Below are 18,625 nucleotides of genomic sequence, written 5' to 3' on the forward strand. Positions count from 1 at the left end.
GGCAGTTCGAACAGTTCGCTGCGGAGGGGGGGGCGTAAACTGCTTCAAGTGATATGACAGGACAGAGTCACGGCATCTTTGGAAGAAAAGAGATACATGCACTTTACAATGTAATGAACAGAATCAGAAAGAGGCCAAGACGTTTAAAAAAATCAGAAAGACCCAGGAGAGTAGAGAGAGCCTTGCGAACTCTCCCTCAGAGTGGAATGGAGCCGACCCAGCGCGCGCGCGGCGCTGTTTGGCGCTTCTGCACCGTCGGATCATAGGAATATCGCCACAGGAATAACTTTATTTTTTATAATTTTGTGTCTTTTTTCTCTGTGCCGTTAAACTGCTGAAATATAATGTCGGACGAGGAACTGAAAGTTCCGGACGAGCTTTTTAAGGATGTGAAATTCTACGTGGTGGGGGATATTGACCAAAAGGTGAAAATAACCCGGGAACTGCTGGCGCCTACTACTAGTAGCTGTTGGGGGCTCCTGTTTCTCTCTGTGTGGACGACGTGACGAAAAAATTAATGTAACCGAAAGGAGTACTTCTCAGTGCTTTTTACAGTAACCGTCTTGTTGCTCACCCATGAATCATGATACACTGTGTGTGACAGTTGCTCAGCTGAGCTAGCTCTAGACTAGTGCCGTCGTTGGTTTATCTTGCGAATATAGGATTAAACATTTCAATTGCATAGTGTTATGTATTGCCGAGTGTGTTTCTATAATTTTCCGTGTCGCAGTCCGCTCGCCTGCTATTCTCCGGCAAATTGACTCATTTGTTTTTATTTTTTTTTTAATTGATAGACTGTGACAGTGAAGCCCTGCGCAATTGTGCGGTTCATTGTGAGCATGCGCAGTGCTGTTCTCGCTGTTGTGGGAATACGCTTGTTGGACCGGAAGTTGCCGATTTCCACTTCCTGCTATATAGTGCGTCCAGTTTACCAGCCAGCTGTGGCAAATGGGAAATATGGTTTAGCTTGGTGACTGGGGTCTGCAGTGTGTTTTATTTCAAAGTCGTTTTCATTTTAAAATTCATTGTCATTTCCTTTGATGAACGAACACATTTATATTTATTTGACCCCCCCATTACTTCAGGATAAGTACCTTCAGTAGAGGTAGGATTTGAACCTGCAACCTCTTGAGTTGTGAGGCAGCAGCTCTACTGCTGCAAAACCTTCCCAGGTAGCAGTGATGTACACTGTGTGATGTATGTGTTTTCTAGTTTTTTTTTAGTGTAAGTAAAATGTTGATATAAAGAAATATTTTATATTGCATAGTTCTCCAGGTTATTTGTAGAAAAGTGGTGGTTGTGTGTTTGTTTGTAAACAGCAGAGTTTGTGTGGTGACTTTCTGAAAGGGTCTGCTTCTTTGTTCAGGTTGTCCAACTGCTGAAGGCAGGTAAAGCAAAGGAGGTTTCCTATAATGCCCTGGCCACACACATCATTGCAGAGGATGGAGATAACCCTGAGGTTGGGGAGTCACGTGAGGTGTTTGATTTACCTGTTGTCAAGGTATGTGTGCTGTACTCTGCTGAAATTCTAATGGCTTGTCTCTGAGCTGACCACTTAGTACTTCTTAATAGCATATCAGAAGTTTGGGTGACTCCTCGGTACAGTTTACTTGGTTGTTGTGTTTAGAAGGGCTATCAATAGAATAACATCATCACCGAAACTGACTATTACTAACTTCCAGTGGATAAGCAGTACATACACACACGCTCACACTCGCACTCACTCACTGTCTGAAACCACTTGTCCCGAGTGGGGTTGTGGTGAGCCGGAGCCTAACCCAGCAAAACAGGGCGCAAGGCTGGAGGGGGAGGGGACACACCCAGGATGGGATGCCAGTCCGTCGCAAGGCACCCCAAACGCGACTTGAACCCCGGACTCGCCAGAAAGCAGGCCCTGGCCAAACCCGCTGCACCACTGCGCCCCCCTGCATAAGCAATAAACAAACAAATATCACTGTAAACCTGGTAGTGTAATATTTAATACAGGGAATTGTTTTGACCTTTTTGTGTTTTTCTTTCAGCCTTCCTGGGTAATTTTGTCAGTAAGATGTGGAGATTTGCTGCCGTATCCTTTCATGTTGACAAAGTCCCTAACGCCACTAAATAGCTTTTTGTTAAGCTGTCATTGATCAAGGCTGAATTTTACATTCACTTGTCAGTGTTCTTCGTGGAACATGACTAGTATACTTGTTAAATTTTACCTTTCTTGCTTAAGTGAAATAATTACAAATATGCTTAAATGTTGGGAGTTGGATTCAGTGTTTGATTTAAATTACTCTTATGGATAGCTATTCAGAACACTTCTTTTAACTGTTGCAGTTGTGACAAATTTATTCTGTGGAGTTCTGCTTGTGATCTACATTAGATATTTAAAACAGTAGTCGGTGCCGGAATGAGTGGTAAAGTGGTAAACAGGAAAACATGAAGCATAGAATGTTGCTTGAAGTTATTGCGAATATTCCTTAGCATTTGTCTTTCAGAGTCACAGGCTTTTCCCCAGAATCAGGCCAGGTCTTCTTTGGTGTTACCGCATGTCTGCCAAGGGTATGTTTCATCCTTGCTTTGCTTCAGAATCATGCTGCATTATGCTCTTATTTAGCAATGTTGTTCATACTTAACTTCATCTGTTGCAATAGATTGCTGAGAGGAGAGTATTTTCTACTATTTGATGCTGAGCAGTGTGATCAGTAGAACATTTTAGTTTTAAGTTTATATTGTTGTTGTATGAGAATGTAAAAGATGGCAGTCAGCCTTCTTTTCACCTATTGTTATCCTTACTTACAGCTTCCAGAAGATCTGAATGCCCTCTGGGCATTGATAACCTTCTATGGAGGTGATTGCCAGCTTCATCTGAACAAGAAATGCACACACTTAGTTGTGCCAGAGCCACAAGGGGTAACTGACTTCAGTTTGTCTTTCTGCATTTTCTGCACTGTTGTTTTTGATAGCACAAGTTTAGGCTTTTCAGTAGCAGCTTGTTGATGAATCAGGAGTTTGCAGTACTGACTAGCACTTCTTATTGAAGTTCAGGTTTTATAATGGTTCTGGGCCTCTCTGACTATAAGGGCAAAGTGCTAACAGTGGTTTCATGTAGGACCTGCGATGGCTCTACTTGTACAGGACACTGTTTTAACACTGTTAAAACCAAGCATTTAGGTCTTACAGACATGTTTTCTTCCATAGTTTTGTTTTTTTTTTTTTTTTTTTTTTTTTATGGAAATGAAAGTGAAGACTGTGAAGGACCACACCGCTATCCTTGTGCCTCCATTGTTCTAGAGCTGTGAACCTTTTTATGGCTTTATTTTATGACTTGCGTCTCCTGCTTGGACCCTTTATGTCTGAGAGTCCCGTTGATTCCCTTTATCAACACAGTCTGACAAAATTTAAGGAAATTGGAATGGTTAATGTGATGTTAAGCATGGGTGACAGAGTGGGTTTTATGGCCCCTGAGCTGAGGATACCCATACATTGTTAGGCAACGATGGGCTGATGGTGGTTCAATTCCAGCCTTCCGTAATGGGCCTTCCCCCTGGTTTTTATTGCCAGACCCTGGCCAGTGCTTTATACAGCCTTTATTACAGGAAAGAAGACTAATGGTTAATGGCTGTACTGCTCATTGGGGGGTGTTGAGGAAGTTGGTTATCCTTCTTTCATTGCTGTCGCTTCCTTTTATGTCTCTACTTTGGAGGGATTTGTAACTTTAAAGGGTGCACAGAGTGGCATGGTGTCTAACAAAACCATACTTCCAACATATGTCTATGTTTGGTAACAAAGTGTAGTGTTCATTTTGAGCCATGAGTGTGTCATTGGCGTGGCCCACGAGTGTTGCCGGAATTGAGTGTTTTGCTTCATGTGTTGTAGGAAAAGTACGAGTGTGCTCTGAAGCATGGCAACATTAAGATTGTGACTCCAGAATGGATCCTGGACTCTGTGTCAGAGAAGTGTAGGAAAGATGAGGCTCCCTACCATCCGCGGCTCACCTACCAGGAAGCGGAGGAGGCGAGTGAAGAGAGCGAGGAGGATTACGACCGGGGCTCTCAGTCAGACGGCAGCTATGTAGAGCATCGCTCAAGGCGGTCCAGCCCAGCCTCATCGCGGGATGGCTCACCCCTCAGCTTGCCCCGTGGCTCCTCCCCCAAGTCTGACAGGCAGGGAGAACGCATGTTTGATGACTCGTCCGACTCGTCTCCAGACAAGGAGGACTGTAACCTGAACTGGACCCCAGCAGAGGTTACACAGCCGACAGCCGCAAAGCGGCGACTCCAACAGGGCAAGGAATCGGGCCTGATAAACTTGTGTGCCACTGTGCCGCCTATCCCAGGTGTGACGACACCTGATGGGCGGGGTGCTGTGGGGCCACCGGGGCATAGTGCCACTGGGCTGGAGAGGCCGGAGATCATGGGGTCCTGGAACCCAGCTGCGCGAACACTGAGGAACATCACCAATAACACTGACATCCAACAGGTCTCCAGGCCTCCAAATGTTGCACATGTACGCTAGCGACGGCTTTGACAGAATGTCTCAGTATATTTCCTATTTTTTTTTTGTATGATAAATACACTTGAGAAAAACTTCCTAATAATTGCTGACAGGAGGGTACTAAACAGCATCTTACTGTGAATTTCAGTGTATTTCTGTTGTAACGTTCCCCCCCCCTCCATATTCTGCCAGATTCTACAGAGTCTTTCAGGTCCAACAAAGTTGGATCAGCAGACGCCCCAGGGCCAGCCGGGCCACCCGAACCCTCTTCTCTTTGGCCAAGTGAAGCCACAAGCACCGCAGCTCCCACCTGACACCCAGCAGCTCCAGCAGCAGCAGCAACAGCAGCACACAATCACGCAGCAACAGCAGCAGCAGCAGCAGCAGCAGCAACAGCAGCATCACCTGCCGCAGCAGCACCCCCTTCACTTGACACCACAGCAGATCATGCAGCTGCACCCACAGCAGCAGCCGCAACAGCAGGGCACCCCGCAAGGCTACCTGCAGCCACACCAGTTCCTACAGCAGTCACATCAGCAGCAGGTGCACCAGCAGATGTTCTCCCAGCAGCCTCAGCAGCCACCTCATGGTTTTGGGCCGCAGCAGCAACAGCTGCGACCTCAGCAGATCCTCCGGCCACCAATGCTCCAGCAGCAACAGCATGTATTACAACAGACACCGCAGCACCGGTTACAGCTGCAGTTACATCAACAGCAGCAGCACCAACAGCCTAACCAGCAGCTGCACCAACAGCATCTTCATCAGCAGCAGCAACACCTGTTTCAGCAGCAACTGCAACACATGCAACAACTGCAACAACAACAGCAGCAGCAGCAACAACAGCAGCAGCAACCACTACAAGGACAAAACTCCCAGCAGCCCCTGGGACATCAGGGTCCAGTACAGCCCCCACAATTGCAGCTTTATGGTCATGAGCCAGGCCTGGACAGTAAGTCTCTCAACATTTGGACCTCTTGATGTAGAGGTTTTATTAAGCACAAGAATATTTATGTAAATGATAAACATTTAAAACTGGTACATAAGAGAGAATCTAATTTTTGAAATATTACATGGTACATCCTAACATTATCAACCTTACTGTTATAGTGCATTGTCATCTATTTACAGGTGGTTAAACTATGTGTTTGAAACTGCAGTTGGATCTTCCCAGATGCTCTGACTTAAACCTTCAAGGCAATGCTAAATATGTTCGCAGTTGTTATTTCTTGCTGAGCACCAGTGTTAGCAACGCTGGTGCCTTGCAGCACCTGGGCTGTGGGTTTGAATCCAGGCTGATTTGTTTGGAGATAGCATGTTCTCCTTGTGTTCATGTAGGGTTTTCCCTGGGTGCTCTGGTTTTGTCCCACAGTTGAAACACATGGTTCAGATGAAGTGGTGACCATAGTGCCTGTAGTTTGTGAATATGCAAGTGGGTAGGTGTGTGAGATTACCCTAAAATAGCCTGCTGTTTTGTCCAGGGTGTACCCAGCCTCAAGTGGTTATTGATTATGTATGGATGGGTGTTAGGAGATGTAAAAGTAACACTTTCCATTTTGAAAGACAAGCTCGATGGTGTGAGAACCAATATCTAGTACATGAAGTTGTGATTTGTTTCCCTTTCATTGTGGTTTGTTTATAACCATCCCTATTGCTTCTGATTGCCATGTGTAAAGTACTCAGCACTGTATTTATACTACTCATTACCATGGAGAAAATGAAAATATAAAACCCTAAATGTAAAATGTTGGTATATTTAAATGAATTCTTATTTTTGTTTTGCCTGTCAGTTCCTGAGGACAGTTTCCTGGTTGGGTGTGTTTTTGCCATAGCTGACTACCCTGAGCAAATGTCAGATAAGCAGCTTCTGGCTACTTGGAAGAGGGTAAGGGTTTGAGCGATACTTTCTCTTGTCTCCTTATAGCCATATGTGTCAAGTACTTCAAGTAGGTGACCTAGTGGTTATGGAACTACATTTGTGACCAGTGGTGGAGGTGCTGCTTCCATAGTGTGGAAAGAAGGTATGAAATATGGTCAAAATGTCCTGGGTATGAACCTGTCCTGTCGTTCAGATCATTCAGTCCTATGGAGGGTGTGTGGATTCTTCACTGACCAGCCGCTGCACCCATCTGCTCTGCGAGAGCCAAGTCAGCAGTACGTACCTCCAGGTGGGCAGCTGTCTCTGGTCATGTTCCTGTGTGGCGTATGTGTGTTACAATGATTTCCCTATCACTTGGCCCCCCAACACATAAAACCCATTGTACATTGCAGTGTGTGATAGCCTGTTGGTGATCACCTGCTGTTGATGTCCTGTCCCCCCCCAGGCACTGAGGGAGGGAAAGCGTTGTGTTACAGCCCACTGGCTCAACACCATCCTGAAGAAGAAGAAGATGGTCCCTCCTCACAGGATGCTGCATGTACCCTTCGCCTTCCCACCAGGGGCCAAACCGTGTTCCCAGCATGTAGGCATCACTTCCTGCTGCCTCTGGCAAAGGATAATCACTACTACTTTTGTACACTAGGGGGGAGAGTGGGTTTCTGTCACTTTCACAGCTATATGAAAGATACTGCTTAATTAGTGTAAAAGAAGATCAACTTTACAAATGGATGTAAGGATAATTTGTAAAACCTTTTTAGATCATAAGATTTTAATTAAATGGATGATAAATTAATAATACCCATTAATTAATAATACACAGATAATATCAGTAACGGGCTTTGTCGACACGGATCGGGATGACCTGAAGCTCATGGCCTACTTGGCGGGTGCGAGATATACAGGATACCTGTGCCGCAGCAACACAGTCCTCATCTGTAAAGAGTAAGCATTGTTCCCATGGCTCATTTCACATCCCTAGGCTATAGTTAAACAGTTTATTTCTGAATGTACATTTGTTCAGCACTTTTCTGTTGATACTTGCCAGATATTCCCAGATATGAAGTATTTGTCCTGAAAATGTAATGTAAATGTGTCATACTCAAGTGTTCAATATACTGTATTGGTTATGTTTTGGCTGCTTTTCTCTGGCAGAAAATGTTGTTACAAAATGGAATTTAATTAAATAAGGTAGAATTTTATACTATCCTACAATGCAGTATCCAAAAGAACATGAAATTCTTCAATGTGAGTTCAGCTTCCTTGATGGCTGTAGAAATATTACAAAACTTACTATGTTAATGTTTATATTTTGAAAGGTTATCATGAATTTATTTGGACAGTCTGAAGCCATTCAGTTTTTTGCTATTAGTGTTTCTAAGGATCTTACTAGCATTAGCTGGCAGCCTTCCTTGTGATGTCTTGCAGTGTAGCATTTTTGTTAGCAGTGATGTAGAAAGAGTAACTGAGTAGTGTTATTTCCCTCACACGTCTCCATCCAGGCCTAGTGGTCTGAAGTATGAAAAGGCCAAAGAATGGCGGATTCCCTGTGTCAATGCCCAGTGGCTGTGTGACATCCTGCTGGGGAACTTTGAGGCATTGCGGCAGATCCAGCACAGTCGCTACAGCACCTTTGGCCTGCCTGACCCACTTGCTCCCAACCCGCACCTGGTGCACAGCCTGCTGGGTAACAACTGCTTCAGTGTTTCATAGGAGGGTACATGGAGAAATAGTTTTCAGGTTTTGTGTGCATAGTATTATCCATTGAGCAAAAGGTACTGTAGAGATTCAGGACTTTGTGGGTAATGATTCACTTCCCTCCCACTTTTCTAGTGGTACATTCTTGCTGTGCTATACTAGTTACTAGGTAACTGGTCATAAATAAACCCCCTAAAACAACCATCTGAACTTAATACACACACACACACACATTTTCAGAACCGCTTGTCCCTTACGGGGTCACGGGGAACCGGAGCCTACCCGGCAACAAGGTACTAGCTTTCTACCCAGAGAATACATCACAGTTTTCATGCTGAACTTAATACTGTAATTTTATTTTTCTGACACGGTGATTTAGTATTTTGGGATTTTGAGGGGAGGAGCTGGCAGACCGCTAATGGCGTTTCTCTCCACAGCTGCCTGGAGGAGCCCGGTGAAGGTTTCCCCAGAAACACTGGTGGTGAGTTGAACTGAGTTCAGCGTGTCTGGAGTTGGATGTCTAGTAGCTACTAAGCCCTACTATCTCATGTGAAAAACCACAAGCAATATGAGTGCTGCTCATGCATGAAGCCAGCAGTATGATGGTGGCAGCATGTTCCATTTGTCATTTCTTTTGTCTGAGTATTAAAGATTGTTTGGTCTCCCTAGCTTGGGTTATTTTTTTTTCTGTTTTTCTTTCTTTCTGTGGGGAATGGTAGAACATCCGTCTTCAGCAGAAACAAAAGCAGACAGAACAAGGTGCTCAGCCCCCAGCCAAGAAGCCTAGGTGAGCAAACTGATGCTTATTTGTGTAATTATCTTTTTGTAAATATCCTCTTGTCCAGTGAATTGTGGAGGCGGTCCCGGGCCTTTCCAGGAAGCATAGTGTGTGAGGCAGTGTAAACCTTGGATGAGATGCTAACTGAATAGACCACGATGCCTCTCTCACAGACATGCCAAGTGGAATTTAAACCCACATCCGAACACAGAGCCCAGGAGCTGCGAGCTACTGGTATTATCTGCTGATGGAGCCAATAAGGAATTCATTGTTCTCAGTATCATTTTCTCCATTCTGTATATGCTTTGAGTTTTAAACAGCAGTTTGGTTATCCAAAAGTGTATTTTACCACATCTGTGATCATCAATTTCTCAGACAGTCTTACCTAAATAAGATTTCCATGTCTGTGAAGGTGAATACACAAGCACAGGTTGTTTTGAGGCAACACCAGTACTGGCAGTTTTTTTTTTTTTTTTAAAATAAAAAAAATCAGATTCCAGGGGACTAATACAGTAAGTTGATGCTCTTTGATCTCCTTTACCTCCCACTTTTATCCAGAACAATGCTCCATACTCTGTTTTTGTGGCAAAACTGAAATTCTAAACTCCACCAAACAAAACTGGGGCAGATTCATCTGGATGATTATTCAGGATTGCCATCAGGAAGAACTGCAAGTTGTGCTCATGACTTTAGTAGTGCAGTCAAGTGAACATAGTAAGTTCTTCGATGTCATTAAGGACCCCTGTTGGGTTGAGAGCCATATTGGGCTGAATGGGAAGAACCTCAGTGAAGGTCAGAGGATGTTGGCAGATTCTGACCTGCGGTTTGACAGCCGACTCAGGTGAAAATGTTCCTTTATTTTCCCTTGTAGGATGGATGAACTTCCAACACCCTTGAAAAAACTGCCAGTAGAGTCCACACCTTACGTGTTCTTTACAGGGTTTGAGCCTACTCAGGTCCAGCTGTACATAAAGGTAACTGTGGAACATTGTTTTTACAATTACTAATTTTTCTGGTGCCTTTGTCCAAGGTGACTTGCACAGAGTTTATATAATACAATAAAAGTCATAAGGTTGCAAGATTATAATTAGCTGATTAGTCTAGGATGAGATATTATGTTTATAACTAAATCAGTATAACACAGAAATGCAATGATTTAACAATTTAATACATATTTAGTAGTTTTTAATATTTTTAACACAATTTTTTGCTGGGAGGGCGCGGTGGTACAGTGGGTTGGACCGGGTCCTGCTCTCCGGTGTTTCTGGGGTTCGAGTCCCGCTTGGGGTACCTTGCGATGGACTGGCATCCCGTCCTGGGTGTGTCCCCTCCCCCTCCAGCCTTTCGCCCTGTGTTGCCGGGTTCAGCTCCAGCTCCCCGCGACCCCGTATGGGACAAGTGGTTCAGAAAGTGTGTGTGTGTTTTTTGCTGTTGAAGTAATGAAGGCTTTTAACACCTGAAAAACATCCCCTCTTTGTTACCATTAATATTGTTGAGACTGTAGCTGCATTGTTTGCCATGAGGTTCATGCTTGAATCAGCATTTAATCGGTGAATACATACTCATGTTTCCCTTTTGTCTGAATTGTGAGGAAACTGTACAAGCTCTCATCTTGTGTATGCAGAAGCTATATGAGCTTGGAGGGGAGGTTGCCGACAGCGCCCAGAAGTGCACCCATCTCATTGCAAGCAAGGTGACCCGAACTGTTAAGTTCCTGACGGCCGTGTCCATTGTCAAGCACATCGTCACGCCTGAGTGGCTTGAGGAGAGCTGGAAAGCACAGAAATTTGTTGGTGAGCTACTGCACCTCTGAGCCCAACAGCTCAGAGACTGGTATTCCTTTGAATTGCCAAATAGTGAGGGGAACTAAGAATTAGAACTTTCTTCCTACAGATGAGCAGAACTTCATGCTAAGGGATGCTGAGGCAGAGGTTCTCTTCTGCTTTAGCCTGGAGGAGTCACTGAAGAGGGCCCATTCAGCCCCACTTTTCAAGGTAAGTCAAAGAGGGAGGAAAAGGACTGTGTCCTTTTAGGGGGACCTGGAGACCCTTATCATCCAGCTGTGAGCCTAGAGAAAAATGTCACGGCCACCATTCAAAGATGAAATGTTTGAAAGTGATTTGTGGCCACAAAGGCAGTAGCAGGATTAGGATTTATGGGAATAAAAGTTTTGAGCTAAAGAGTCGAGATCAGATCAGATCCAGTTTTGGTTTGCTGAAAAAGCAAAAATGCTGGAAGTGTGCCTTCTCATATTCTTGGTCTGCTTTTTTCAGGGAAAGTTCTTCTACATCACTCCTGGGGTGTGCCCAAGCCTGACCACTATGAAGGCCATTGTTGAGTGCGCTGGTGGGAAGGTGCTAATGAAGCAACCGTCATTCCGAAAGGTCATGGAGCACAAGCAGAACAAGGTAAACTTGTGGTGCTTGATTCGTCAAACTGTGCTCATGTAGAGGGATTTGCATAACTCACCTTCGATGAGGTTGCTTTTTAACAATGTCCTTTCCTTTTTTTTTTCTCCCCCCCTCCTGCAGAGTTTACCAGAAATAATCTTGATATCATGTGAAAATGACCTCCACTTGTGCAAAGAGTACTTTTTGAAGAATATTGGTAAGAGCATCTGTGTGGAGTCTGTTGGTGTTCATTGTGTTTAATTCATCTGTGTGAAGCTGTAATTTTTTTTTTTTTTTTTTTTTTTTTGCAGAGGTTCACAATGCTGAGTTTGTCCTCACTGGAGTCTTGACACAGTCTTTGGACTATGACTCATATCCTTCCTGTAGAAAAAGCAGTACAGAAACTGTAAAGGAATAGCATGATGTTTACCCTTAGCATTGTTTTATGTTATTATTAATTACTGGACAGCTCAGTGCTGTAAATTGAAACAAAGGTTCTGCAAGGACTTGTACAGATTGGAAAAGGCAGCAGGGAAGAATGCTTCCATCTTTAATGTATTAATTTATCTAAGACTTCTCCAAGGTGACTCAAGTGACTGTGATGTAAAGTTTGTATGCTATCATACTCACAATGATTTACCAATTCATGCAGTAGGGGAATTTTTACTGCATTAATTCAGGGTAAGTGTATTGAAGCTGGGATGTCGATACAAGACTTTCTGAGTCTGATGGTGCCTCTAACCACTGCACCACCTGCTGCCCCACATGTTTTTAAAAAAAAAAAAAAAAAAAAAACAAAGTGCTCCTTGTTTTCCTGATTGCTGCTCATTCAGATCACATTCATCAATGGCCCTTAACAGTATCACATATAAATTCACATGATGGGAAGTGCAAGCCGAAGTGAAGGTGATCCGGAGGTGAAAAGAGTATCTGCTGCTGATGCGTGACCTTGGGCAAGCCTTTTAAGGTCATTAGTATGCAGAATAATAATAATGTACAGTTATTGAATAATGCTTATCACCCATTTTGTATATTGTCAATACTTTTAATCATTAATGTTGCAGGTTTTTTTAAAGAAGTGGGTGGTGAATGCTGAAAAGCAGTTATTTTTAAAGAGTTTAAATTATAAATCAGTGTTTTTTTTTTTTTTTTATACCTTAAACTTCTTAATCACAATTATTTTTTTCCCCTTCATTCTTTTGGAATAAAATTTCATGGTTTGTCACATAATAAAATATGTCTGGTTCAGTTTAATTGTCTGTCATTTATTAGTTGTGTTCCAGTTTAGGGGAAAACAGTGTGTGGTGAAACAGTGCTGCTCCCATGTTTTATTGTGTCCTCTATTAAAATGGAGACAGAACACTGATTCATTGTTGAATTATTATTAGTTGGCGACAACTTGGTAAACTTTACAGTGATTTACGGTGGGGTGAGAACTCATTTCAAGTACTTTGATCAAGGGAATACAATGGAAGGAGAAGTCCAAGGTTTCACTGCACAGAAACATTCGTTAGCAATACTTTGTATACTTGGTTCAGTGACACATAAGCATATAATAGTCAGTGCCTTTTACTTCCCTTATTTTACATTCTTAATTTATTATGTCATATTTTCAATAGACTTAACTTCAATGGGTGGCAAAGTGTATTTGCATCTAATTTTAATTTTGAATGATTCCTAATGGACTCAATTTAATTAATTGTTAATGAAGTACTCTAATACTTACTGATTTGGTAAAATTGGTTGCTGTTAAATTCTGGCCTGGAGGCGTCCCCCAGCCCCCAGTGGGAGGGCGATCCGAGGTGGCAGATTGTAAAGATTAGAGCCGCCTTGGTGTCAGGAGCCCCCCCACCCCGAGAAGGACCAGGGGGATCAGCATAAAACCAGCCTAATGTGTGCAACATAACAAATGCTTGTAAATTCAACTGTTTTCGGACCATATAGATCAAGTCCTGGTTTTCTGTGCAGGGGGTTTTCTTCGTTAGTGAGCCTTCAACAGGATTTTGACTGATCCCTTTGACAGTGACAGGTAGCTGTCATGTTCCAGTGGTGTTAAACCGAAATAAACTGTGCAAATAGGTTCCATGTGTACATGTGCAAATAAAATGCTTCCTCCATTTGTGATACTGAAACAAAACAATTTCATTAATTTGAGTGCATTTGAAGCATCAAATGGAGCCGTGAGACAGTTTGAACTGGTACTACCTTGAGTGACCTAATTCCCCTGGAATTTATCTGTCTATTTATCAAAATACAGAATTTTTCATTGTATTTTTCAACAAGTTCATATGGACACTTTGTTTACCTTTTGTTTGTATATTAAGACTGAAGACACATACAATATCAGACACTTAATTCTCATATTCTATAAATCTGTCAATTTTTTGAAAGCTTTAGGTCCAAGGCTGAGAGGGGCACACCCTGAACAGGAGGATACTCTTTAAACTTTAATAGTATAAACTGTCTCTATCTTACAAAGTTAAGTTGTGGGTATTTGAAGTTACAAACATTTTCATTAGTAGCTCTTCGTTTAACTTTCAGTGGCCTCCAAAATTCTTGGGACACAAAATGAAGGTGACTCAAAAAAGCAGTACGCTATAAAATAAACGGGAGGTTGCATTAAGTAACTGAAGCAGGAGGTCCTATTATTCTGAAAATTATGTGTTTGAATAAAACAGTATTGCGCATGCATGAATATTTGTTATGAAAGAAGTGTATCTGAATAAAAGCCTGAGGTTTTCTTGACATTTTTGGTAATGGCCTGGCACTCTGTCAGTGCTGTTTACTTTATCCCGCTTTTGCTTCATTTTAATTAGGGGTGCCAATAATTTTGGAGGCCACTGTCTCACTTCTAATACTGTCTAGCAGAGCCAAAGCAACTTTGTATTTACCCCCAAAGCAACGGATGGCAGTAGCATCGAAACAGAACAAGAGTGTGGAATCAGTCATTTAAAGCAAGTATTCATTCTAATGTAACTCAAAAATATTAAATAATAATCATATATTTTTATTTATTATAGCTATATTTCAAATTTTATCAGAACCAAGCCTGTATATAAATTGATGGATCTCTGCATTATTAACCTTTTAATTATTGTGACATAGAGGGTAGAAGTTGACAAATGAGGTAAGGAACAGAAATCCGGTCCCAGTTGTGTTAAAATGAAGAGCCAGTGTGTATGACAACATTTTTCTGGTGACATTTTCCTACTCTGCATGAATAATAAATTTATTTGCATTTATCTGATGCTTTTCTCCAAAGCAACTTACTATGTTAATGTACATACAGGTATTCATCCATTTGTACTGCAGGGTAATTTTGCTTGAGCAGTTTTAAGGTGATTACCATGCTCAAGGGTACTACAGCCAGAGGTGACATTCAAACCTGCAGGGCCAAATGCAGCAGCTTTAACCACTAGGTTTCCAGCCAACATTTATGTGACCTAGATGCCAGTTTTTGTTATAACCTTGCATTTGTTTAACACAACACAGCATGATTTATTTCCCAGAACAATAAATGTATGTACAGGGGGCATGGTGGTGCAGTGAGTTTGTCCGGGGCCTGTGCTGGGGTGGGTCTGGAGTTTGAGTCCTGCTTGGAGTGCCTTGCAGTGGACTGGCGCCCCGTCCTGGGTGTGTCCCCTCCAGCGCTGCGCCCTGTGTTGCCGGGTTGGGCTCCGGCACACCCTGACCCCCACCTGGGACAAGTGGTTTCAGACTGTGTGTGATAAATATATGTTATAATCTCTCTATCACCACTAATTGTGTAAATAACCAATAAGAATCTTAGGTGTCCTGTTTAAGAACAATTACAGGCACACTTTTTTTTTAAGCTTATTGTAAGCATAGAGAATAAACGGACTATGTGACCACGGGACAGCAGTAGTGTTTAGAACTACTGCCTTTTGACCCACAGACTGCAGGGTCAAGTCTCACATTCACATGTAGTACCTTTGTGCAAGGTTCTTACCCTGATACCAGGGATTCCAGTGAACTTACCTGGCTGTATAAAAGGGGTAAATACCATAACACTGTAAATTGCTTTGAAAAAAAAGCATCAGCTAAATGAATAAATGTAAAACATCCTGCTCACTAGTTAGTTGGCAGTCTCAGTGAATGGGCTGGATGCACATGCATGACAAATGACATTTCACTATGAGATGTTAATTAGGATACAAGTCTTTGATTAACTTGCGCAAAGTTCCTTGTTGGTTTGTGAATGTCCTAGAAGATTTCTTCTGTTGATGCAGGTCTGCTTAAAGTGTTGGCAAATGTCACTTGTCTAATTAACTTTAAATGCTAAAATGAGTTATTGCCTTCTTAATTACCACCCATTCCTCATTTTGTTCAATATCCCAACATCTGGATGGTATCATTTCATGTTAAATACAATACAATGAAGGAATTACACGCTAATTACAGTGAATGTACTTTGGGATCAATTAATTTGAAAATTTGCATATCTGCTAATTATCTTAAACAAGCTAATTAGCAGTTTAGGGATTAATCTGTCCAGTTTTGTTTCTTGTTTAGGCTCCTACTCAATTTTTTTTCTTTAAACTCATCATCAGTATAATCTGAATGATTCACCTGAATCAGAAGTCTCAGTGATATGTCACCATGAATGTATTATTGACTAATGTTTTTTTTCTTAATACCAATCGAGCAAATTAAACAAATTCTTTTGAGAGAAAATACAAATTTGTTATTTTGTAATTGGTGTCAAGTGTGTAGGCTGAATAGTCAGGTGGTAACTGCCCTCTGCTGTAAAACAAGTGCAGGTTAGAGTTAATCTGTGATCGACTTTTTTTTGTGTATAATGTAAAATATTCCCCTGTCTCCTCATGTCCCACAGCAGGTGAAACTGGTCGTCTGTGCACTTGTTGTCTTGACGTCAAGTTTGAGCTCAGTGGAGCAATGGTCCAACTGCCCCCTGTCGACGATGGGAGTGTCTCCTCACTCACTCCCTGAAGTCTGATCTTTGCTCTAAATGGTCCCTGGCTGAAGCCTGGCTTGACATGGTCCCGCCAACCTTCTCCCAAAAAGGCCTAATTTGGTATTTTTCTCCAAGGCAATTTACATCATGAGCTTTGTGCACCAAGCTTCTTGCAGTGGTTTACCCATTTATACAGAAGGGTAACTTCTACTTCATCGGTTCACACACACATTTTCAGAACCGCTTGTCCCGTACAGGGAACCGGAGCCTAACCCGGCAACATAGGGCGTAAGGCCAGAGGGGGAGGAGACACACCCAGGACAGGATACCAGTCCATCGCAAGGCACCCCAAGCAGGACTCGAACCCCAGATCCACCCAAGAACAGGACCCGGTCCAACCCACTGCGCCACCACACCCCCTCAGTACTTCATCGGTTCAGGGTAAGTATATTCTTCAGCTGTGAGATGAGGGCTCTGTTATGCCACCTGCTCCCCTATTAGGGAGTGTTAAAGTGAGACAAGGAGAGAGAGGCAGTTAATGCACATCAGTGTTATCCAGAAGACCCCAGAAGTGGGACTGAAACTGAGAGCTCAGGCAGACTGTGCTGTTTAAATGGGCATGTGAAGGTAGCACACAAATCTCCCATCATCAGTCCCCTTGGAGAAAAGTTTCAGAAATCAATACACACACACATTTTCTGAACCGCTTGTCCCATACAGGGTCGCGGGGAACCGCAGCCTACCCGGCAACACGGGGGGTAAGGCCGGAGGGGGAGGGGACACACCCAGGACGGGACGCCAGTCCGTCGCAAGACACCCCAAGCGGGACTCGAACCCCAGACCCACCGGAGAGCAGGACCCGGTCCAACGCACTGTACCCCCACGCCCCCCGAAATCAATACACACACACACACACACATTTTCAGAACCGCTTGTCCCTTACGGGGTCACGGGGAACCGGAGCCTACCCGGCAACACAGGGCGTAAGGCCAGAGGGGGAAGGGGACACACCCAGGACGGGACGCCAGTCCGCCACAAGGCACCCCAAGCGGGACTTGAACCCCAGACCCACCGGAGAGCAGGACCCGGTCCAACGCACTGTACCCCCACGCCCCCCGAAATCAATACATTTAATATTAATTCTGCTTCATTTCAGGGGAGGGGGTGCGGTGGTGCAGTGGGTTGGACCAAGTCCTGCTCTCTGGTGGGTCTGGGGTTCGAGTCCCGCTTGGGGTGCCTTGCAATGGACTGGTATCCCATCCTGGGTGTGTCCCCTCCGCCTCCAGCCCCACGCCCTGCGTTGCCGGCTTAGACTCCAGCTCCCCGTGACCCCGTATGGGACAGGCAGTTTCAAATGGTGTCTGTGTGTGTGTGTGTGTGTCTGCTTCCTCCTGCCTTTCCTTTTTTCTCTTGGTGACTGGGCAAGGAGCCATGACATTTCCTTCGCTCTCAGTGCGGACACGTCGTCCCCGGAAGGGCTGATCAGAGCAGCTCCTTCTTCAGCTCATGAGTCACGGAGGGATTTTAATTCTACCCTATACTGAAAGCGTGTTGTAATCCTTGAGGAATGAATTCATATCAAATTCTTTTGTGTTCGCTCAGAGCTCCTGTCGGACTAGTTTTGTCGTGGGGAAATGCTAATTGTCACTTAATGAGTGAAGCCCAGAAGGAATATTAATGATCTGTCAATGTATTAATATATGTAACTCATTAGCCTGTACCTTATAAATTGGCTAAGCTTGGAGGAAAAAAATCAAATTAAGGGATTTGGGAATTAATGGGTCGCTTTGTCTCGACGGAAATGTTGACAACACAGCTCGACGTTCTGTAGCTTTCGTTACATTAATTTTGTGATTATTGATTCAAAATGATAGATGCCAAGCTGTTGATAGGTATGTGCTGTCTGCTCAGTAGGTGTGTTCGGAGATTGATTTTTTTTTTTCTGTTGCGCGTTACATTTTATTATTGTTATCCTTTATTTTTATACCTTTGTCTGTAGCAGTTTATAGTGTTGCATAATAAATTTTACAGTTAAGGGTACCGTGGCATCTTGAGGCAACAGTTCTGTTCTGAGGCCATATGTCATAAGAGATCTATGATGCTGAACCATATACTGTGCTCTGGTGGATCACCATGGTTTGTCTCTCTAAAGGACTGGAACCTCTGACCTTCAGAGTCATTAGATGAGCTCTGTTACTGGATCCAACAATATCCCCATATGGGTGTCTTGAATCTGGGATTGTTAAAAAAAAATCAGTAGCACCTGTATGCCACCTTGTGGACAGGTTATAAAATATCAGAAAAGACTAACTGTCACGTTGCCATGGAGATTAATGAACGAAACTTCAGAGGGAATGAATACTTGAAGTGCCTTGTCATTTTTTTTTTTTTTAAATTTTTATTTCTTTTGAGGGTCATACTTGTTTTGTTTGGGTTGTGTCGTGCTGTGTTTGACAGTTTCAAAAAGCGAC

At 43.2% G+C, this 18,625-nt stretch overlaps 1 protein-coding gene across 2 annotated transcripts; it reads left to right on the top strand.

The window, feature by feature from the left end:
* The first annotated feature begins 217 nt into the window (after positions 1 to 217).
* paxip1 (PAX interacting (with transcription-activation domain) protein 1) lies at positions 218 to 12,319 on the top strand. Of its 2 annotated transcripts, none has more exons than XM_029253268.1 (21): positions 218 to 425; positions 1,367 to 1,501; positions 2,022 to 2,065; positions 2,481 to 2,544; positions 2,785 to 2,895; positions 3,862 to 4,491; positions 4,672 to 5,428; positions 6,267 to 6,361; positions 6,549 to 6,644; positions 6,801 to 6,938; positions 7,176 to 7,297; positions 7,855 to 8,039; positions 8,488 to 8,531; positions 8,770 to 8,837; positions 9,700 to 9,802; positions 10,453 to 10,621; positions 10,722 to 10,822; positions 11,102 to 11,236; positions 11,360 to 11,435; positions 11,530 to 11,590; positions 12,085 to 12,319. In XM_029253268.1, the coding sequence occupies exons 1-21, from the start codon at positions 345 to 347 to the stop codon at positions 12,098 to 12,100; spliced, it is 3,231 nt and encodes a 1,076-aa protein (XP_029109101.1). In that variant the 5' UTR covers positions 218 to 344; the 3' UTR covers positions 12,101 to 12,319. The 2 variants fall into 2 exon arrangements, with proteins under 2 accessions (XP_029109101.1, XP_029109102.1); XM_029253269.1 differs by having other exon boundaries at positions 3,862 to 4,464.
* Positions 12,320 to 18,625: the final 6,306 nt, after the last annotated feature.

This window comes from Scleropages formosus, chromosome 7, assembly GCF_900964775.1.
Source record: "Scleropages formosus chromosome 7, fSclFor1.1, whole genome shotgun sequence".
Lineage (NCBI taxonomy): Eukaryota > Metazoa > Chordata > Actinopteri > Osteoglossiformes > Osteoglossidae > Scleropages > Scleropages formosus.

Excerpts from the sequence above, each read along its gene's own strand:
- paxip1 (XM_029253268.1), top strand. The coding sequence starts at position 345 with ATGTCGGACGAGGAACTGAAAGTTCCGGACGAGCTTTTTAAGGATGTG. Across the intron at positions 2,896-3,861 it reads TTGTGCCAGAGCCACAAGGG|GAAAAGTACGAGTGTGCTCT; the intron begins GTAACTGACTTC and ends CATGTGTTGTAG. Across the intron at positions 8,040-8,487 it reads CCTGGTGCACAGCCTGCTGG|CTGCCTGGAGGAGCCCGGTG; the intron begins GTAACAACTGCT and ends TTCTCTCCACAG.